We start from the raw sequence: 14,955 nt of genomic DNA, 5'->3' as shown, positions 1-14,955 counted from the left end.
ACTAATACAGGGCAATCCCCAGGCCTAGTGAATTCTGGCATATCACAAAGAAATGTAGTGGACAGCAGTGTTTTCTAGCTTACAACTCCTGCACTGCTCCCTGGGCTCTGGAGCTTGGGCAGTTCTACCAGTCCCTGCCAGATTTTGAGGAAAGGCAAGGTGACTGCCCATTTTCAGATGAGCAGCTACACATCTTCCAGCTCCCGAGATGATATTTTTTTGCAAAACTGGGTCATTGTTAGCCTTGTAACCAAGACTGCTAAATGCTTATTAGCTTCCTCAGCTTTCTCTATTGCTTTTTATCTCCTGACAAGGACAAAGATCATTCAAGGTTTTAAGCCAGAGGACTCTGAAAGAGTAGAATTATTTCATCTGCAACTTATTGGACCTCCTGACTTGTGCCTTAGAGATGTGAGTGACAGAAAAATCAAAGTTGTCAGCTGGAGTTACATCTTTTGTCCAATGGAAGAAAAAGGATGCAGTGGTTAGAACAGAGGTCTGGATGCCAAATGCCCATGGTCTAATCTTTTGCTTTGCACTCTTAGGTGAACCAGTTTGCCTTATCAGCATGTATTTCTTTTGTATCTAAATGTATTGGGCATAATATTAAAAATACTAATAAATTCATATTATATACTTCTACTGCATTAACAGGCAATGTGGATTAGACACAAAAGGTCTATATGATAAATCACACCTTAAAATAAAACCCACAACTGACTATATAAAAACAGTATTTTTGCTTATCTGACACATTCAAAGCAAGCAGTGACTTGAAAGGAGATTTGACTACATGGTTTTCAAACTTCTCTATCAGTGTCATTTTTTGGAGGAGACCTCCTGAATTGTTACAAATACCAAAACAGTATCATAACATACAGCCATTTAGAAGGGTTAAATGCAGAACACTTGCCTTATCTAAAATCTGCACACTGAAACCAGCTTGCGCAAGCTCATATTCTAGAGCATCACCTTGAGTACCTGAGGATGCAATGGAAACAGGGTGAGATACTTTCTCCTTATCTCCTAGAAGGGACTACAGAGGCAGAAAGATCATACCAAGATCGTTACCTTCTATACCAATAATACTCTGCTGCAGTGTTGAAAGCAGCCCATCTAATGCTGAATAGTTGGTCACTTGAAATACGTTAGTATCATCTGGACCAGACGCAATCAATCGCAATTCATTTAGAGCCTTTGGTTTCTTGAAGGCATCTCCCACCTGCAGAAGAGACAAATCAGTCAAAAGAAACAATCTTCAGAATGTGCATACTGTTACCTCCTGGGACTAGAGTCATTTAACAGTTTATGGTAAGAACAAGGCTTCAGCCATCCTATGTAATCCCAGAAAAAGCAATTGCTTCGGAAACTAGTGAACCAGGCACTCAGTGTCTCCTGGAACCAGGTTTTTACAGAACATCCTCACATAACAGGCGTATACTATATCTGCTGCATATATATTTGTCCTATCCAACAACTAATTTTGGACATAAACAAGCTTTAATCGTATTTGCTTATTTCAGTATCAGCTCATACTATAGCATTATCTTTCAGCTATTTATTTTGCACATGCTCCTTCCCTGCATTTACTAGATCCATGCAGGGATAAGTTTCTCCTTTTCTCTCTCCTGGTGGTACCCATGAATGAAAGCAAGCTGCACTCCAGGTATGTTCCCAGCTTACCCCAATGGCATAGCGCTCAATTCCTGCCATTTTGGGTGAATTTATCACTGTTGTCAAGTTCATTTCATCCAGGAGTATTTCCCCATCTGTAAGCACAATCATGACCTTGGCTGCGTTCTTCTGGGATCCATGACTTTCAGTGAAGATAGAATCCCTGGTAAAACATTGAAATAAAGAACTTGGGATAAAAATTGAAGCTTCTCTCCTTGGGATAGAGGGAGAGTCTTGCTGAATTATGCATTTGTGGCTAACAGTCATAGCAAGGAACCAAGAGGCCAGGCAAATCTGTTCTCTTCACAGTTTCTGGAAGAAGTACTAAGTTAACATCTGTTCCAGCAAAGGGCTCCTGCCCAGTTTAGAACATCTAGACATCAGTAAGGATGAGGGAAAACAGATCACTCTGCCTTACTCCTGAGGCTTGAGAGCAGGTACATTTCATGGTAGCCCTGTTCTCTGTCACGCTTGGGAGGCCCCAAGAAGAAAGAGAACTTTTCCTGAATTAAATGCTATAAAGATTTGCAGAGATGTGGCCAAGTACCTGACAAGGAACTCACCACACACCACAGCTCCCTCATGAAGAGACTTCCATAACTGCTAATGGGCTGGATTTGTGCACATAGTTAATTCTACTAAAAAAGGTCTAGACACCATTCCCAGTTCACAGGCCTTCCTTATTGCTGAGGTTTAAGAGACTTTAGGCTAAATTTCTGGTTCTGTTCCTCAGGTTTCTCTTGCACTTCGCTGGGTGCTGAGCCTTTGATCATTTCTTGAGTYCCCTGTCTCTCGTCTCATATCAAGAATTAGGCACTGCACTGACAGCTAGTCTTTAGAATCCTCTTAAAATATGGTGCAGGAATTGCTGCCTGCCGTTCAACTATTACCAGATAAATGGGACTGCTTTCAGGACCTGAATATCCATAGAAGTTCATCCTCCTTTCTCAAGAAACGCCCCAGAAATTCTTCCCCTTTGTTTCTTGGGCCCTCTTTTGTTACTTACAGAGCATGCTGCATGGCAGATGCTGTTTTGGTCACATTGCACACCTGCACAATATCAAGAACTTTCTGGAGGGTGGCATTTGGATTCCAGTTTTCTCGCAGGTCAAACTCTGTTCTCATTTCAAACCCGTACTGCACCACGGCAAAATCACACTGTAAGGAAGCAGCAGATAAGCACCTGCTAGTGACAACTGTTGATTCAGAGAATTAGGGCTCTCAGCGGCAGCCAGCCCAGAAATGCCAACAGAAACATGAAATATGCTGATGCTTTGGGCAGTTGAGAGTTATAGACTTTGCTAAAGTCGGTGAATGTCTTCAATCTCAGCAAAGAAAGCAGTACAGTACCTTAATACAAAATAAGTGACTGCAGATAACAAAACTGATAAGGTGTCTGGCAGAACAGGTAGTCTTATCAGTGTTCCTGTGACTACAGATGTAAATATCACAATATAGCAACAGACAACAGTCATGACTGTCACCTTAAGAGAAAGCAGAGATGGTGCTCTCTGGGCTTCAAGTACAACAGCATAGCAGAGGTAGTGATTGCTGAACATTCAAACCACAAGCTTTTTATTTCTAGTGTTCTTGGGATCAAGACTGAGAACTTATTCCTAGGCAGTAAGCAAAATTATGTCAAGAACACATGCGAGCTGCAGAAGCAATTTCCCATCCTAATGGAAATAAACCTGCACAGTCACAACTTCTGGTGAAGAGGCAGCTTAATGAAGCACAATATCCTCTGTACTTTCAGCCAACTAAAGAAAGCAAGTAGGAAGTACCTCAAAGCACTTCTCATACAGTGTTTTCATCATCTTGTGGATGAAAGCCTTTGCTTTTTCAAAATCTTCTGGTTCAATGCTCCCTGATCCATCCAAAATAAAAACAATCTCTGTTCCAGAGCCTGTCAGGATATGGAAAGTAAATGAATGAGGAAAATGCTCCCAGGAGTTCAGCAATCTTGGTCAGAACCAAGTGTTACCCCTCTATGCACAAGTAGTCTCTCTCCAGCAGAAACCGAACTACACCAGATTGCCAGCCGGCCATTTCAGTGCGAGCCACAGCCCAGTTCTGGAAACTCACAGCGCAGCAATGACAGTTTATAGCACGATTCTGTTAAAAGATATTTCACATACGCAAATCATTTTCCTCCTCCTCCTCTTTGTCTTCCTGCATCCAGGAAGGGAGCTTGCCATCATTGTCATTAACATTTCCATGCTCTGGTGCTTCAGTTGGAACATTTTTGGCTAAAACAAGAAATGAGTTTGAGGGTAACTGACAAGGAAGTGGGAGAGAAAGCAAAAGGTGAAGTAAAACCTTGCATTCTTGCCTGCACAGCCCACCCATTTTTCCAGGCCAATGTTATCACTGCAGGTAACTATTACAGAATACAATCTCTTGTCCTCCAGGCTGGTTGGCTAAGACAATTGCTGTTAATGTAATAGAGACCATTTTTATTTGTTTTGCTGTTGCTGGGCAGGTAACTACAAGTACAAGCTAAGACTTGGAGATGTATTTACATTCCTTGAGCAATGAAACCATCTTCTGTTCGCTCATCATCGCAAATTCAGTCTGTGTCAGGATAGACGTGTGTCAGGATTGGTCTTTCACCTACCTAAAACATTCAAAGTATTTCTCTCCAGCTCTAAAAGGAAACTTTGAAAATCTTCAAATGTGGACAGCATAAACCATTTACTTCTGGCTTTTTGCAACTCTTCTGGGGCCCACTGGTTGCTAATAAACTCTCCAATCTGGGGAAAAAGCCATCAGCTAGGGAGATCAAACACATTTCATACACAGAAGGAAACAAACAACAAATTCTCAATTTGTCATTAAAAATCTCAAGCTTGAAAGGGGAGGCAGTTTTCTGAAAGCTTAGTAAAGCAGCCCTGATCCTAGATTCCAGAGAAAACACTTATTTGCAAAGAAAAAGGTAATAACAACTCTAGAACAACGGGACAGTGGATGCTCTTTGTTTCTATGACATATTCCTTAAACTCCCCCAAAATAAGCTCTCTGGCATTAAGAAGATAGAGGCCTATGTGAGTCAATAGAGCCTGGGCATCTCAGATTGGACATTCAGCACATTTGATGCCAGATTACTTTTTCTTCTACCTATTGGTAAAGCATAAAGATAGACATGGTGTGGAGGGAAACATTACTCCCCTATATGAGAGTTTAATGCAAAACAGTGTGGCTTTGATGTTGCTTCCTACTCACCGCAGGAGCATAGAGTTTGATCTTAGCTGTTTCCAGGGAGTCCATGACGTTTCTCAATTGGTGATTATCCAGAAACATCTGCCCAGATGCCAGGACGATGATTATCTTGTCATCAGTCTGGCTGGAACCATGGCTTTCATTGAAGACTTTGTCCCTGTGGAAACGCAAGCCTAGAAATGTTGGGATTATCTGCCATGCCTGCAGAGCTAGAAGTTTCAGTGTTCCTGGCAGGGTGTTGATGTTCATTGAGCTTTCAGTCCACGAGAGATTTTATGCACTGCAGATATGCAAGGGAAATATGCACACCCACTCGCAGATAGATTTACACTTTCCAGATACATTGGTTCTCCCTAGCTGGTAGCTATTACATGCCACTTTCACCAGCATCATATGGGACATTTCACAGAGGAGATCAATCTTGTTAGAGTCATATTACTGAGAAGAAAACAGAGTCAAGAAAGGAAACATGAGTCCCAGGGAGATGCAGCACACCAGTGAGAAAGATGGGAAAGGCCTCAATCTACAAACACACACATGCTCAAGCCAAGACCCAGATAACTATGAATTTTCATTCTGAGGCCCCTATATCAGCCAGGAGGAATTCATGTTTTGCCTTTTGACAATTTATCCTAGTGGAGGCCAGAATCAGACCCAATGGATCCCCACACAGATTCATAGGCCTCTGGCAGAGTCTGTGACTAAGGGAAGCATTGGAAAGAGAAAATTGAGAGTTTTGAGAGTGTGAGAAAAATAAGAATAGGGAAAGGCAGTACTGAGGCTGGATTGATGCACATGAAACCCAAGCAACTGCCTAAGTATTCCTAGAAGTCCTTGGGACATGTGAACTCACAGCACATGGTACAGTGTGGCTGCAATGTCAGTCTGGGAGCCCTGCTGCTTCATGTTTTGGACCTTGAAGAGAGCTGCTGATCTGTGGCAGCTTTCTTGCAGGCTCACTGTGGTTTGGATCTCTGCACCATACTGTATCACAGCAAACCTAATCTGGAGAAAGCAGATGGCAAAACCAGAGATGGTTAGGCAAGATCTAAGGCAGGAACCATAAGAAGATCCTTGGAGTGCCAAAATTAGCATGGAGTGCCAAACTCTGCCGCACAAACACAGAAAGCAGATATTGCAGGCAGATATTGGTCTGGCAGGCAGACCAATTAGCTTTATTCCTCTGAGCCCATCACACATTTGTATTCTAGTGATCTTTTCTGGATCAAATCCAGGAGCTGACTTCATTTTCTTTGCTCAAGACAATGATTTTTCTGTCTGAATTTCCTGTATTTATCTATCTGGCTAGACCTTTCATGACAACATGGTTCACATTGTCCCCAGATCCAGGCTGTAAGTGATTTAAATTAATGGTTTAGATATCTCTCCCTTTATTTTTGTGTGGATTGTTTCAATGTGCCCTTGAAGGTTTGCATGTTAAAATATCTAAGCATGCTTCTGGCATGAAAATCCACTCCCAAGTGTTCCCCTCCCCTCTTCAGCTATTCTTCTTTGGCTCAGTAAGATTTAACTCATGCACTAGAATATATAAAATGATTATCAGTATCATATTTAAAAAGCAATAGTTATGCAAACTATTAGTTAAGTTTTGCAAACTAAATGGTTACGAGTTTCTGTTGTTCATTAGAACCCTGGTCCAGCCTACTAGATTACAAGCTGAGGAGGTTCACACACCTTTGGGCATTTCTGCCACATCGACTTCATTATATTAAGGACAGCATTCTTGGCATTTTGGAAATCATCTTGCTTGATGCTCTCTGATCCATCCAGAATGACAGCAATCTCTGTTCCCAGTTCTGTCAATGCAGTTAAATATAAAAAGACATTTGAAAGGACACCTAGACAGCCTAACATTTAGCAAAGACTCAAGAATGTTGAAATGCTATCAAACAACCAAACATTTTACTACAACACCATCCAGTCATTTTGAAAGCAGGTCTAAGTGATGATTTTGTTTACACTGCAGTGACAGGTTTAGATAATTTCAATTAGTGACAACTGCAATAATGATTGAAACCTGCCATTATTACCTTCAAAATTACCTTCAAAACCTCAACCTTTTCTCTCCTCAGCTCTTCCCCACCAGAAGAACACAAATTGCTTAAAACTAAGCTAAGACACAAGAAAATGACGCTTCTTCAAGCCCAGCACTTACCTTTGCACATGTGGAACTTCCCTGCAGGGCCAAAAACCTCACCACAAGCACTGCTGATGCTGTTTGTGTTGTCGATGTCAGTAATCTTGGTTYTGCTGTTTTTACTTCTACTGCTGTTTAATTTGGTCTCAACTAAAGAATTTAAAAAGCAAGAAAGAAAATACTATCTACCTTTTAAAAATACTTTTTCTAATTGATACACCTTAATCTCAGACTTTGTTTTCACTCACGTTCTTGAATTTGCGGAAAGACCAAGGGCCAGACTTTTAATAGAATTTAGGCAACTGAAAATGGAACCAGACCACCTAGATGTGTAATTTAAACTTAGCTTCTTTGCAGTGACTGTATGCAGAGCAAGGCTAGAGAGTCAGACTAGCCCTCTACTCTCTTCATCTYAGTGCCACAATAGCCCAGTCCAGTCAAGTTAGAAGAAACCGCCTTGAGAACCTATGCACTTTAAAAAATCCTTGTGTCCGTTACATCCATTAGCTAAGCATACCAGTGCTTTTCTAAACCCAGGCTCTTGACCATGAGCCAGCAATGTGCCCTTGTGGCCAAGAAAGCCAATGGTCTCCTGGGTTGCATTAGGAAGAGTGTTGCCAGCAGGTSGAGGGAGGTGATCCTGCCCCTCTACTCCGCCCTGGGGARGCCTCATCTCAAGTATTGTGTCCAGTTCTGGGCTCCCCMGTCCAAGAGAGATGTGAAGCTACTGGAAGAGTCTGGTGTGGGGCTGCGAAGATGATCAGAGGGCTGGAGCACCTGCCCTCTGAGGAACGGCTGCGAGRGCTGGGCCTCTTCAGCCTGGGGAAGAGAAGACTGGGGGGGGGATCCTATCAATGTGTATAAGTCCCTGAAGGGAGGGTGTCAAGGGGACAGAGACAAACTCTTTTCAGCTGTCCCATGTGACAGGACAAGAGGCAATGGGCAGAAATTGGAGCACAGGAAGTTCTGCCTGAACGTGAGGGGGAATTTCTTCACTGCGGGAGTGACAGAGCACTGGAACAGGTTGCCCAGAGAGGCTGTGGAGACTCCTTCTCTGGAGATCTTCAAGGCCCGCCTGGACGCAACCCTGTCTAACATGCTCTAGGTGACCCTGCTAAGGGAGGTTGGACTAGATGATCTCCAGAGATCCCTTCCAACCTTACTGATTCTATGATTCTGTGCATAGGACACCACAACAGAAAATCCCTAGAGCTAGGCTCTTGTCTTCAAGGCTGAACACATAACCCCACTGAAGTCACAATAATACATGTTAAAATTCCATTCTAAGTCTCTTCTGTGGCCACAGAATTTGCTCATTAGGGGATCAGAAGGCTTCTGCTCTTGAGAAAGCAGAGCCTTGTGCTGTTATTTCTGTTCCTCTGCAAAGACACAGTTCTGGTTTTGCTCCTATACCTATCTTGGTGAGGTTGAGGAATGCTGTGCTGCGCAAGTCGGGAGTAAGCAGAGTACAGACTCCATTCATGTCCTCTGTAGTGGTGAAGGCCCGGCGGTGCTTCTTCTGCAGGCAAGCCTGTGAGGGTGGTGGGGAAGGCTAATGAACAGTGTGCATAGACAATGACCAAAGATGTAGTCTGGCATATCTTCAGCATTCCCTGCACAGCACTAAAAGCCTCCTAATGAGAGTAACAAAGCTAGCTGTGGTCACCATGCCCTGATGTGAACCCTGCTTCAGGACCAGCCTTGAGCTGGCGGCAGGGCATGGGGTTGGGGGAATAACCCTACAAATGCATTAGCCAGAAGCCAAGCAGCTCTCCTAAGCCTCTGCTGCCTATCTTCTCTTTTCTCTCCCCAGAGCAGGGCTGGCTGCAGTGAAGTACAGGTTATACTGCAGTCCCTCCTCAGGTGATGAGAAGGGCCCTTCTGAGATTGCTCTCCTGCCTGGCAACACACCAGCTGGCTTAACAACCAGTCAGTGTCGTGCTGAGACCCATTAACTTTTGTCCATCTATTACGTCTGCTCATTTGTACTTCCCAGCAAACATACACAGCATTTTGCAAAAATCCAGTCATTCCCAGCCAAGGATGTTCCCAGTCCCTTACCAGGATCCAGTCTGCATTCCTATCAATAGCTATGCCACCATCCTGGATGTTTTTGGAGCCTTTAATATTTCCTGAAATAGAATGAATGATTGAAGGAATGAGGAAGGAAGGAAGAGGTGAAAATAGAATTGAAATGGATATGGCACTTGTCAGCCTTAGRCAGACAGAATAAATACAAAGGCTACAACTAGTGAGAATAGTTATACATGCTCTCTTAGAAGGAGGACTTGGAATTGAAGTCATTGTCAACATTAGCAGTGATAAGTATGCTGGAAACACAAAACTCTGCCTTGTATTTCAGAAAGTTTAGGTGAAGACTTAACYGGGGCAGAAGAGGTCTTCCAGCCTCTAGACACATCACTCTCAACCACTGGGACAAGAATGGGTCTGCACTACTACTTCATGAAGTGCTGACTTAAAGGATGTAGCAGTGCACCCAGTTCTCCCTGAAACATCCAATCTCTACACTCCTTCMTATCATGGCAAAGCAAGGACTGAGAAGGGGGAACCGGATTGTACCTCTCAGAAGTATTTCCTGGCACTGGAGTTCTTCCTGCAAAACAGTGCACTTATTCAGCCTGCCCAGCCCCTTGTCTACTGAGGAAGTAGCCAAAATCCTGTGGAATGAGAAAGAAATGTTGAAAGGTGGCACAATCAGGCAAAATCCCTGCAATTGCAGAGTACAGAGGCATGATCTGTGTGTCAGGGTGGCCATCCCTTGTCTGACAACATGTCTCTTAACCAACTGGATAAGAGTATGTTTTTAAACTGAACCAGCCACTAAGAGGGAGACACTTGCTTTCTCTGACAAATCATCACCCTTCCCATTTGTTCATCTAAAGCTTTAGTATGAAAGATAAAAAATTCTGCAGTGGGAGTGCTCCAAGCTGGCTAAACACCCAGACATCACCAGAAGATCCCACTAGAAAATTTTGTCTTTTAGAAACGGGTCATTGGAACACACAATAGTGCGTGAAGTGCAAGAAGGTGAAGTTTGTTCACCTTCTCCTTCAGTCCTTAAGGATGGGGAGGAGGAGGTTCTTCTCCTTTGTTGCACTCTATCGTCCTGAATGGGCTGTAACTGGGCTTTCAGCAGGGGAAGTTTCCACCTTACAGACAGCAGCTCCTCTGTGACAGTCTTTTTTCATTGCAATCAGGAGTTTGGCAACTGACTGAACCTGGTTGAAGAAGGGGAGTTACTCTCATCCCCTACTTCTGTGTCACTGCAAGTCTGAACTACAAAGTCAAGGGAGCTATCCCAGACCAAGGAGGAGGACTGGACGTGACTTGCCCGTTAAACACCGGAGGGAGGCTGGAGATGCACTGAGAAATTCCAAACCCAACACTAGGAAATGGCAGCACTGCTGTATGAAACAGAGAGTGTTCTTAGAGTCAGCCACTTTCTGCTGAGGGAGCAGAGAAGGTTTTGCCTTATTTACTCCAAAGCTTAAAAGATGCTACCTGCTGCACAGCCTGACCACACTGCTCTGCAAAATATAGGTCATCCCCATAGCAACCATTTGTGGCTGTCTTCTGTTTCCCAGCCAAGTCATCTAGTTCTCTTCCTCTACAAACCCCAAAGTCAAAATACAGCAGTTTCCAGCTCTATGGTCTCAAGACCAAGCTCACAACATATCTGGCAGCTGGTGGGTGGCGTGACTGCTGCAGCCACAGATACCATACACTATGCCAAGGAAGCTCTGCAGAAGATCAGCTGTGTCTGCCATCTGGTTAAACAAGCAGACAGTCTGTATGTACACAGCTATGACTTAGGTGTTGGTGAGGGGAAAAGCAGTGCAAAGGCTCACAGGCTGACAATGTTCACTTGATGATAATGAAGCTCTAATACCACTCATCAGCCCCTAAGAGCTAGGGAGCAATGCTGGGCTCCAGGCAGAGCAATCTCTGCTGCCTGGTTCTAGAGAATGAGAAACCGCATGACCTCAGGGCACACTCATTCATAAAGATCTGGAAAACCTAAATATTTTTCTTCTTTCTGTTCCTTACATAGTTATGTTCCCATCTGAGTGCTGAAGAACTGTGGGCCACAAGAGAGAGGCTGTGTGTGGTGTGATCCACTTCTTGCCAGTGTCAACATTAAAGCTCTTCAAAGACTTGATCACTGAAAAGAAATAAATAAATGAAAGCAGACTGTGACCTGCAGAGTCATAGTTAACAGCACAGGCTGATGAGACAGCTATTCCTGAACCCTGCCCACCCAGACAGTACAGAGATAGTTGGTGAAAAGGAGTTACTAAGCTATGGAGATTTCATTGATTAAGATCAGAAAAAAAGACTTTTTGCCCAAGCTAGTAGAAGATAAAGTAACACAAGGTCCTGGAGAGGACGAAACACCAGGGCTCGTGCAAGTGATGTGTCACTTCAGGGATCTTTCACCAATGGATTCACTTCTTTTAAAGTTGATATTCAAAGGCGACTGAAATCCTAGCAACAGTGACTGTACCCCACAAGATCAGTACTGTCATAAAATAAACCTGGTAATGAGAGGAGAATGTAGATTTTGTGGAATGCTTAAGAAAAAATAGAAAAGGCGCAGATTTGTGCCAAACGTGAATATTCTGCTGGGGACACAGCTCTGCTAAAAAGTCCAATGAATCACCTCACAGTAGATATCAARCAGACAAAAGAGAAAAACTTCTACTCATTGTTCACAGAGCTGTAACTGAATTGGCATCCTAAAGTTAACTTTTGTTTGTTTGTTTGCATAAGTGCACTTCCTTTTTGCAAGGCAGTYCACAAAAAGAACAGTCTGGTGTTGATGCTGCCAGACTGTGGCAAGCCAACCTTCATAGCTGCTCAGTGGAAAAATATCATCTCAGCTCTTGATTTCTTACACGCTTCAATAAATGTACAGAGTAGGAATGGAAATATATTTGAATCTAAGTGACCGACTGAAGATGTCTTCAAGTAAAACAGCATAAAAGGCAAGCTACTAAGATAAACGCTGTGAACTCAGGCACTGAGATGACTGTGTCACCGTACCCCGGCAATGACATGACAACTTTGAAAACTTCACTGTATTCTCAGGAATGAGACTAAATGATTCTGGTCCCAAACTCAAAATCCAAATTTTACGAATGACTCCAACCAAAAACTCATGCTCTACATGATTCCAACCCTAGACGCTGTATACTGAGCCTGCATTTAAACATACAGTATAGCATTATTTTTAAATAGTCTCTGATATGCTAACAGGAGGCCAAACTCTGTTCTTGTACTTATCTAGAGTCTTTCCTGATTCTGATATTACTCAGAGCTGAATCTGCGTTTATGCAATCAATTTCATGGAAACCATTTCCCAACCTAGCTACTAATATACAGATGGAAGAAGTGAAATACTGCATTCAGGGCTAYGAGATGCAACGTGCAAATTTCAGTCTTTGCTTCTGCTTCCTCAAACGTGCTTCAGAGCCATGGCATGCATCTCTTTGAGAGGGTAGGCAAACCATCCTGAACTACCTCCTTGCTTTGTAAATCCCATTTTACTAGTAAACTCTATTGCAATAGTACCAGCCTAACAATGCCATGTATTTACAAAGGCTTCCAACAAAAGTTCTTTTAAACAAAATAAAAACATAGCTCTACATACACTGGAACAACTTCCCTAGGAAATTCAGTCTTCTTCGAAGCAAGGAACAATTCTCAACCAGGCAACCAGTACTGAGAAGAAGAAGAAGGGAAATGACGGCCATGGAGCTAACCTCACTCTTGTGCRCGTTCTTGTGCTCGTATGGCATTTGGTCTGGGAACCAGAGACTCCGCAACACTGCATTCAGCTCTGATGCTGCCATGTTGCAAGGCCAAGCTGCAAGGCCAAGCCATTTAATTTTTTTGCTCCTGACTCCCTGCTCAGAGGGACTTCCAACAGAGGCAACTCAGGGGTTTTAGAACACTAGTTATCAAATTAAGTGTGCTGTACTTACATTAGAAAAAAATATAGGTGTGCGTTACAGTTTCAATTCTAAGAAACTAACTGAAACCCACCAGGTCAGACAGCTGGGCTTTTCTACACTACTGCTTTCAACAATAAAACCCACAAACGCAAGCAAAGGGTGCCAGAAGAGACTAGCGATAGAAAATGTCTGCTGAAAGCTACCCAAGGATATAAGCCTTCACCACTAATTACACTTCAGTTTAATTTGCAGAAGTCAAATCAGAGAAGGTCAAAAACTGAAAAAATACATATTCATTAAGCATTTGTATATTTAGAAAACCAGGAATTACCTAGCATAATGCCGAACACGAGAGCAAAGATATTAGTAGAAGTAACACATCATCATACAAAATACAGAAGTCAAGCCCAAATGAGAAAAACAGAGTAAACTGTAGTATGTTCAATGTAAGATTATAGTAAAGCAAGTTAGAGAGACATTGGTGGTCATCTCATTAAAAGAATAAAACTCACAATAGCTTTTTTTAAAACATATTGGAAGCATAAGGCTTGCCAGAAAGTATGCGAGGCTGATCAAATACTCAAGGCATAAAATGAATACTTAAATGAATATTTAATTAAGGAATAATATTATTTCAATACAGATTAAGTAGGTAGATATAGCACTGAGTTGTTTGAAAAGAAAACTAGACAAATAGAAATTCTGTTCCACTGAATCACACTAGCGTTTACTGTATAACTGGAAGAAGTGGGGCCAATAACATCCACAGCGCAGTTATCCTTCGTGCGAGCTAATAGAGTAGCAATGGTAAGCATGTACCCTTGCCGGATCAAATAACTAAAGATAAATTCATGACAAAATGGTCCCCTCAGGGCTATAAAACAGAATAATAAGGATACAGACTCTGACTCAAAAACCACTTCTCCTAATTCACACCTACACCTTACTTTACCCAAATAAAAGTCTCCTGATTTTTTTAAGTTCTACATTATTCTAGAGCACTTGATCAGGATATTAGCAAGCCAAGAACTTGCAGGAAGTGACTGTCTGGAATTACATCTCACTTAATGCAAGGTGTATCTCAAATGACAAACAAAAAAGTTCATCTAAATTCTACTCTCAGCTATTTCAGTACAAGTAAACAGACAAACAAATAAAAAACTATAAAAGGTCAAATATAGTTTTGCACTTGAGAGGAATTTCACCCAGCAATCACCTTTCTTGCACTAAGGATGAGTACCATCATACTCTCTCCACTCAAATGTATGAACTCATCTGAAACATTAGAAAACCCTTAGTTAACGGCTTTTATTCCATACAAGTCCCAATATCCTGAACTTCTTACATAAGAATTATTTTATCGGCTCACATTAAGGGACTGATATGACTCTCCAAAAATCACTTCATTTCTAGACTAAAGCCTTTTTTTTCTATATCGTGAAAATAAATATAGAAATAAGACTCACTCATTAAGAAGAACAGGTAGAGGAGGGATCTCATTATTCCCAGCATTAAGATGAAGGAAGGAAGACTTGAGACTCAGTAGGGCAAAAGCTGCTCTCTTCCTCTGATGATTCCCCAGGTCTGCAGGTCTTATGCTGCTTGCTGAGACAAAGTCACTCTATTGTGGATTTCCTAACTTGAGGTTTCAAGGCGTATACTAATAACATTTAAATAATACTGCAGATGCAAAAAGCTGCTTCAGTAAATTAGGTTACTGAAAGGCAATTTTTAGCAGTGTCTCCATTTTTGTCTACCAGCATCTAGAGCATATCTAGCACAATAGGATCTATCTAGAAAAAACTTCCAGCAACTATGTTTGCATTGACTACCTTCTCCTTGCTGCATGRACATGCAACTCCCCGTAGAAATGTGCAAACAGGTCCACTTGAGTGAACTCACAGTAGGGATTTARGAAATGTCAGTTCT

At 42.3% G+C, this 14,955-nt stretch overlaps 1 protein-coding gene across 1 annotated transcript in view; it reads right to left on the bottom strand.

The window, feature by feature from the left end:
• The window catches only part of ITGAE (integrin subunit alpha E), a 33,208-nt gene extending 18,268 nt beyond the window's left edge, over window positions 1-14,940 (bottom strand). The window contains exons 1-16 of the mRNA XM_085301243.1: window positions 14,493-14,940; window positions 11,120-11,234; window positions 9,632-9,729; window positions 9,113-9,183; window positions 8,465-8,582; window positions 7,070-7,201; window positions 6,589-6,710; window positions 5,747-5,898; window positions 4,897-5,050; window positions 4,292-4,427; window positions 3,813-3,923; window positions 3,459-3,580; window positions 2,681-2,832; window positions 1,684-1,837; window positions 1,072-1,222; window positions 910-981 (exon numbers count right to left, since the gene is read on the bottom strand). Of these exons, the coding sequence (XP_085157369.1) occupies window positions 910-981; window positions 1,072-1,222; window positions 1,684-1,837; window positions 2,681-2,832; window positions 3,459-3,580; window positions 3,813-3,923; window positions 4,292-4,427; window positions 4,897-5,050; window positions 5,747-5,898; window positions 6,589-6,710; window positions 7,070-7,201; window positions 8,465-8,582; window positions 9,113-9,183; window positions 9,632-9,729; window positions 11,120-11,234; window positions 14,493-14,538 (1,906 nt within the window). The 5' untranslated portion in view covers window positions 14,539-14,940. The remainder of the gene's footprint in view (window positions 1-909; window positions 982-1,071; window positions 1,223-1,683; window positions 1,838-2,680; window positions 2,833-3,458; window positions 3,581-3,812; window positions 3,924-4,291; window positions 4,428-4,896; window positions 5,051-5,746; window positions 5,899-6,588; window positions 6,711-7,069; window positions 7,202-8,464; window positions 8,583-9,112; window positions 9,184-9,631; window positions 9,730-11,119; window positions 11,235-14,492) is intronic.
• Between the last annotated feature and the right edge of the window lie 15 nt (window positions 14,941-14,955).

The sequence above is a fragment of the Rhea americana genome, unplaced genomic scaffold (genome assembly GCF_003343005.1).
Source record: "Rhea americana isolate MKP2758 unplaced genomic scaffold, rheAme1 scaffold_175, whole genome shotgun sequence".
In the NCBI taxonomy this organism is placed as follows: domain Eukaryota; kingdom Metazoa; phylum Chordata; class Aves; order Rheiformes; family Rheidae; genus Rhea; species Rhea americana.
This window is presented reverse-complemented; position numbering and strand designations above follow the sequence as displayed.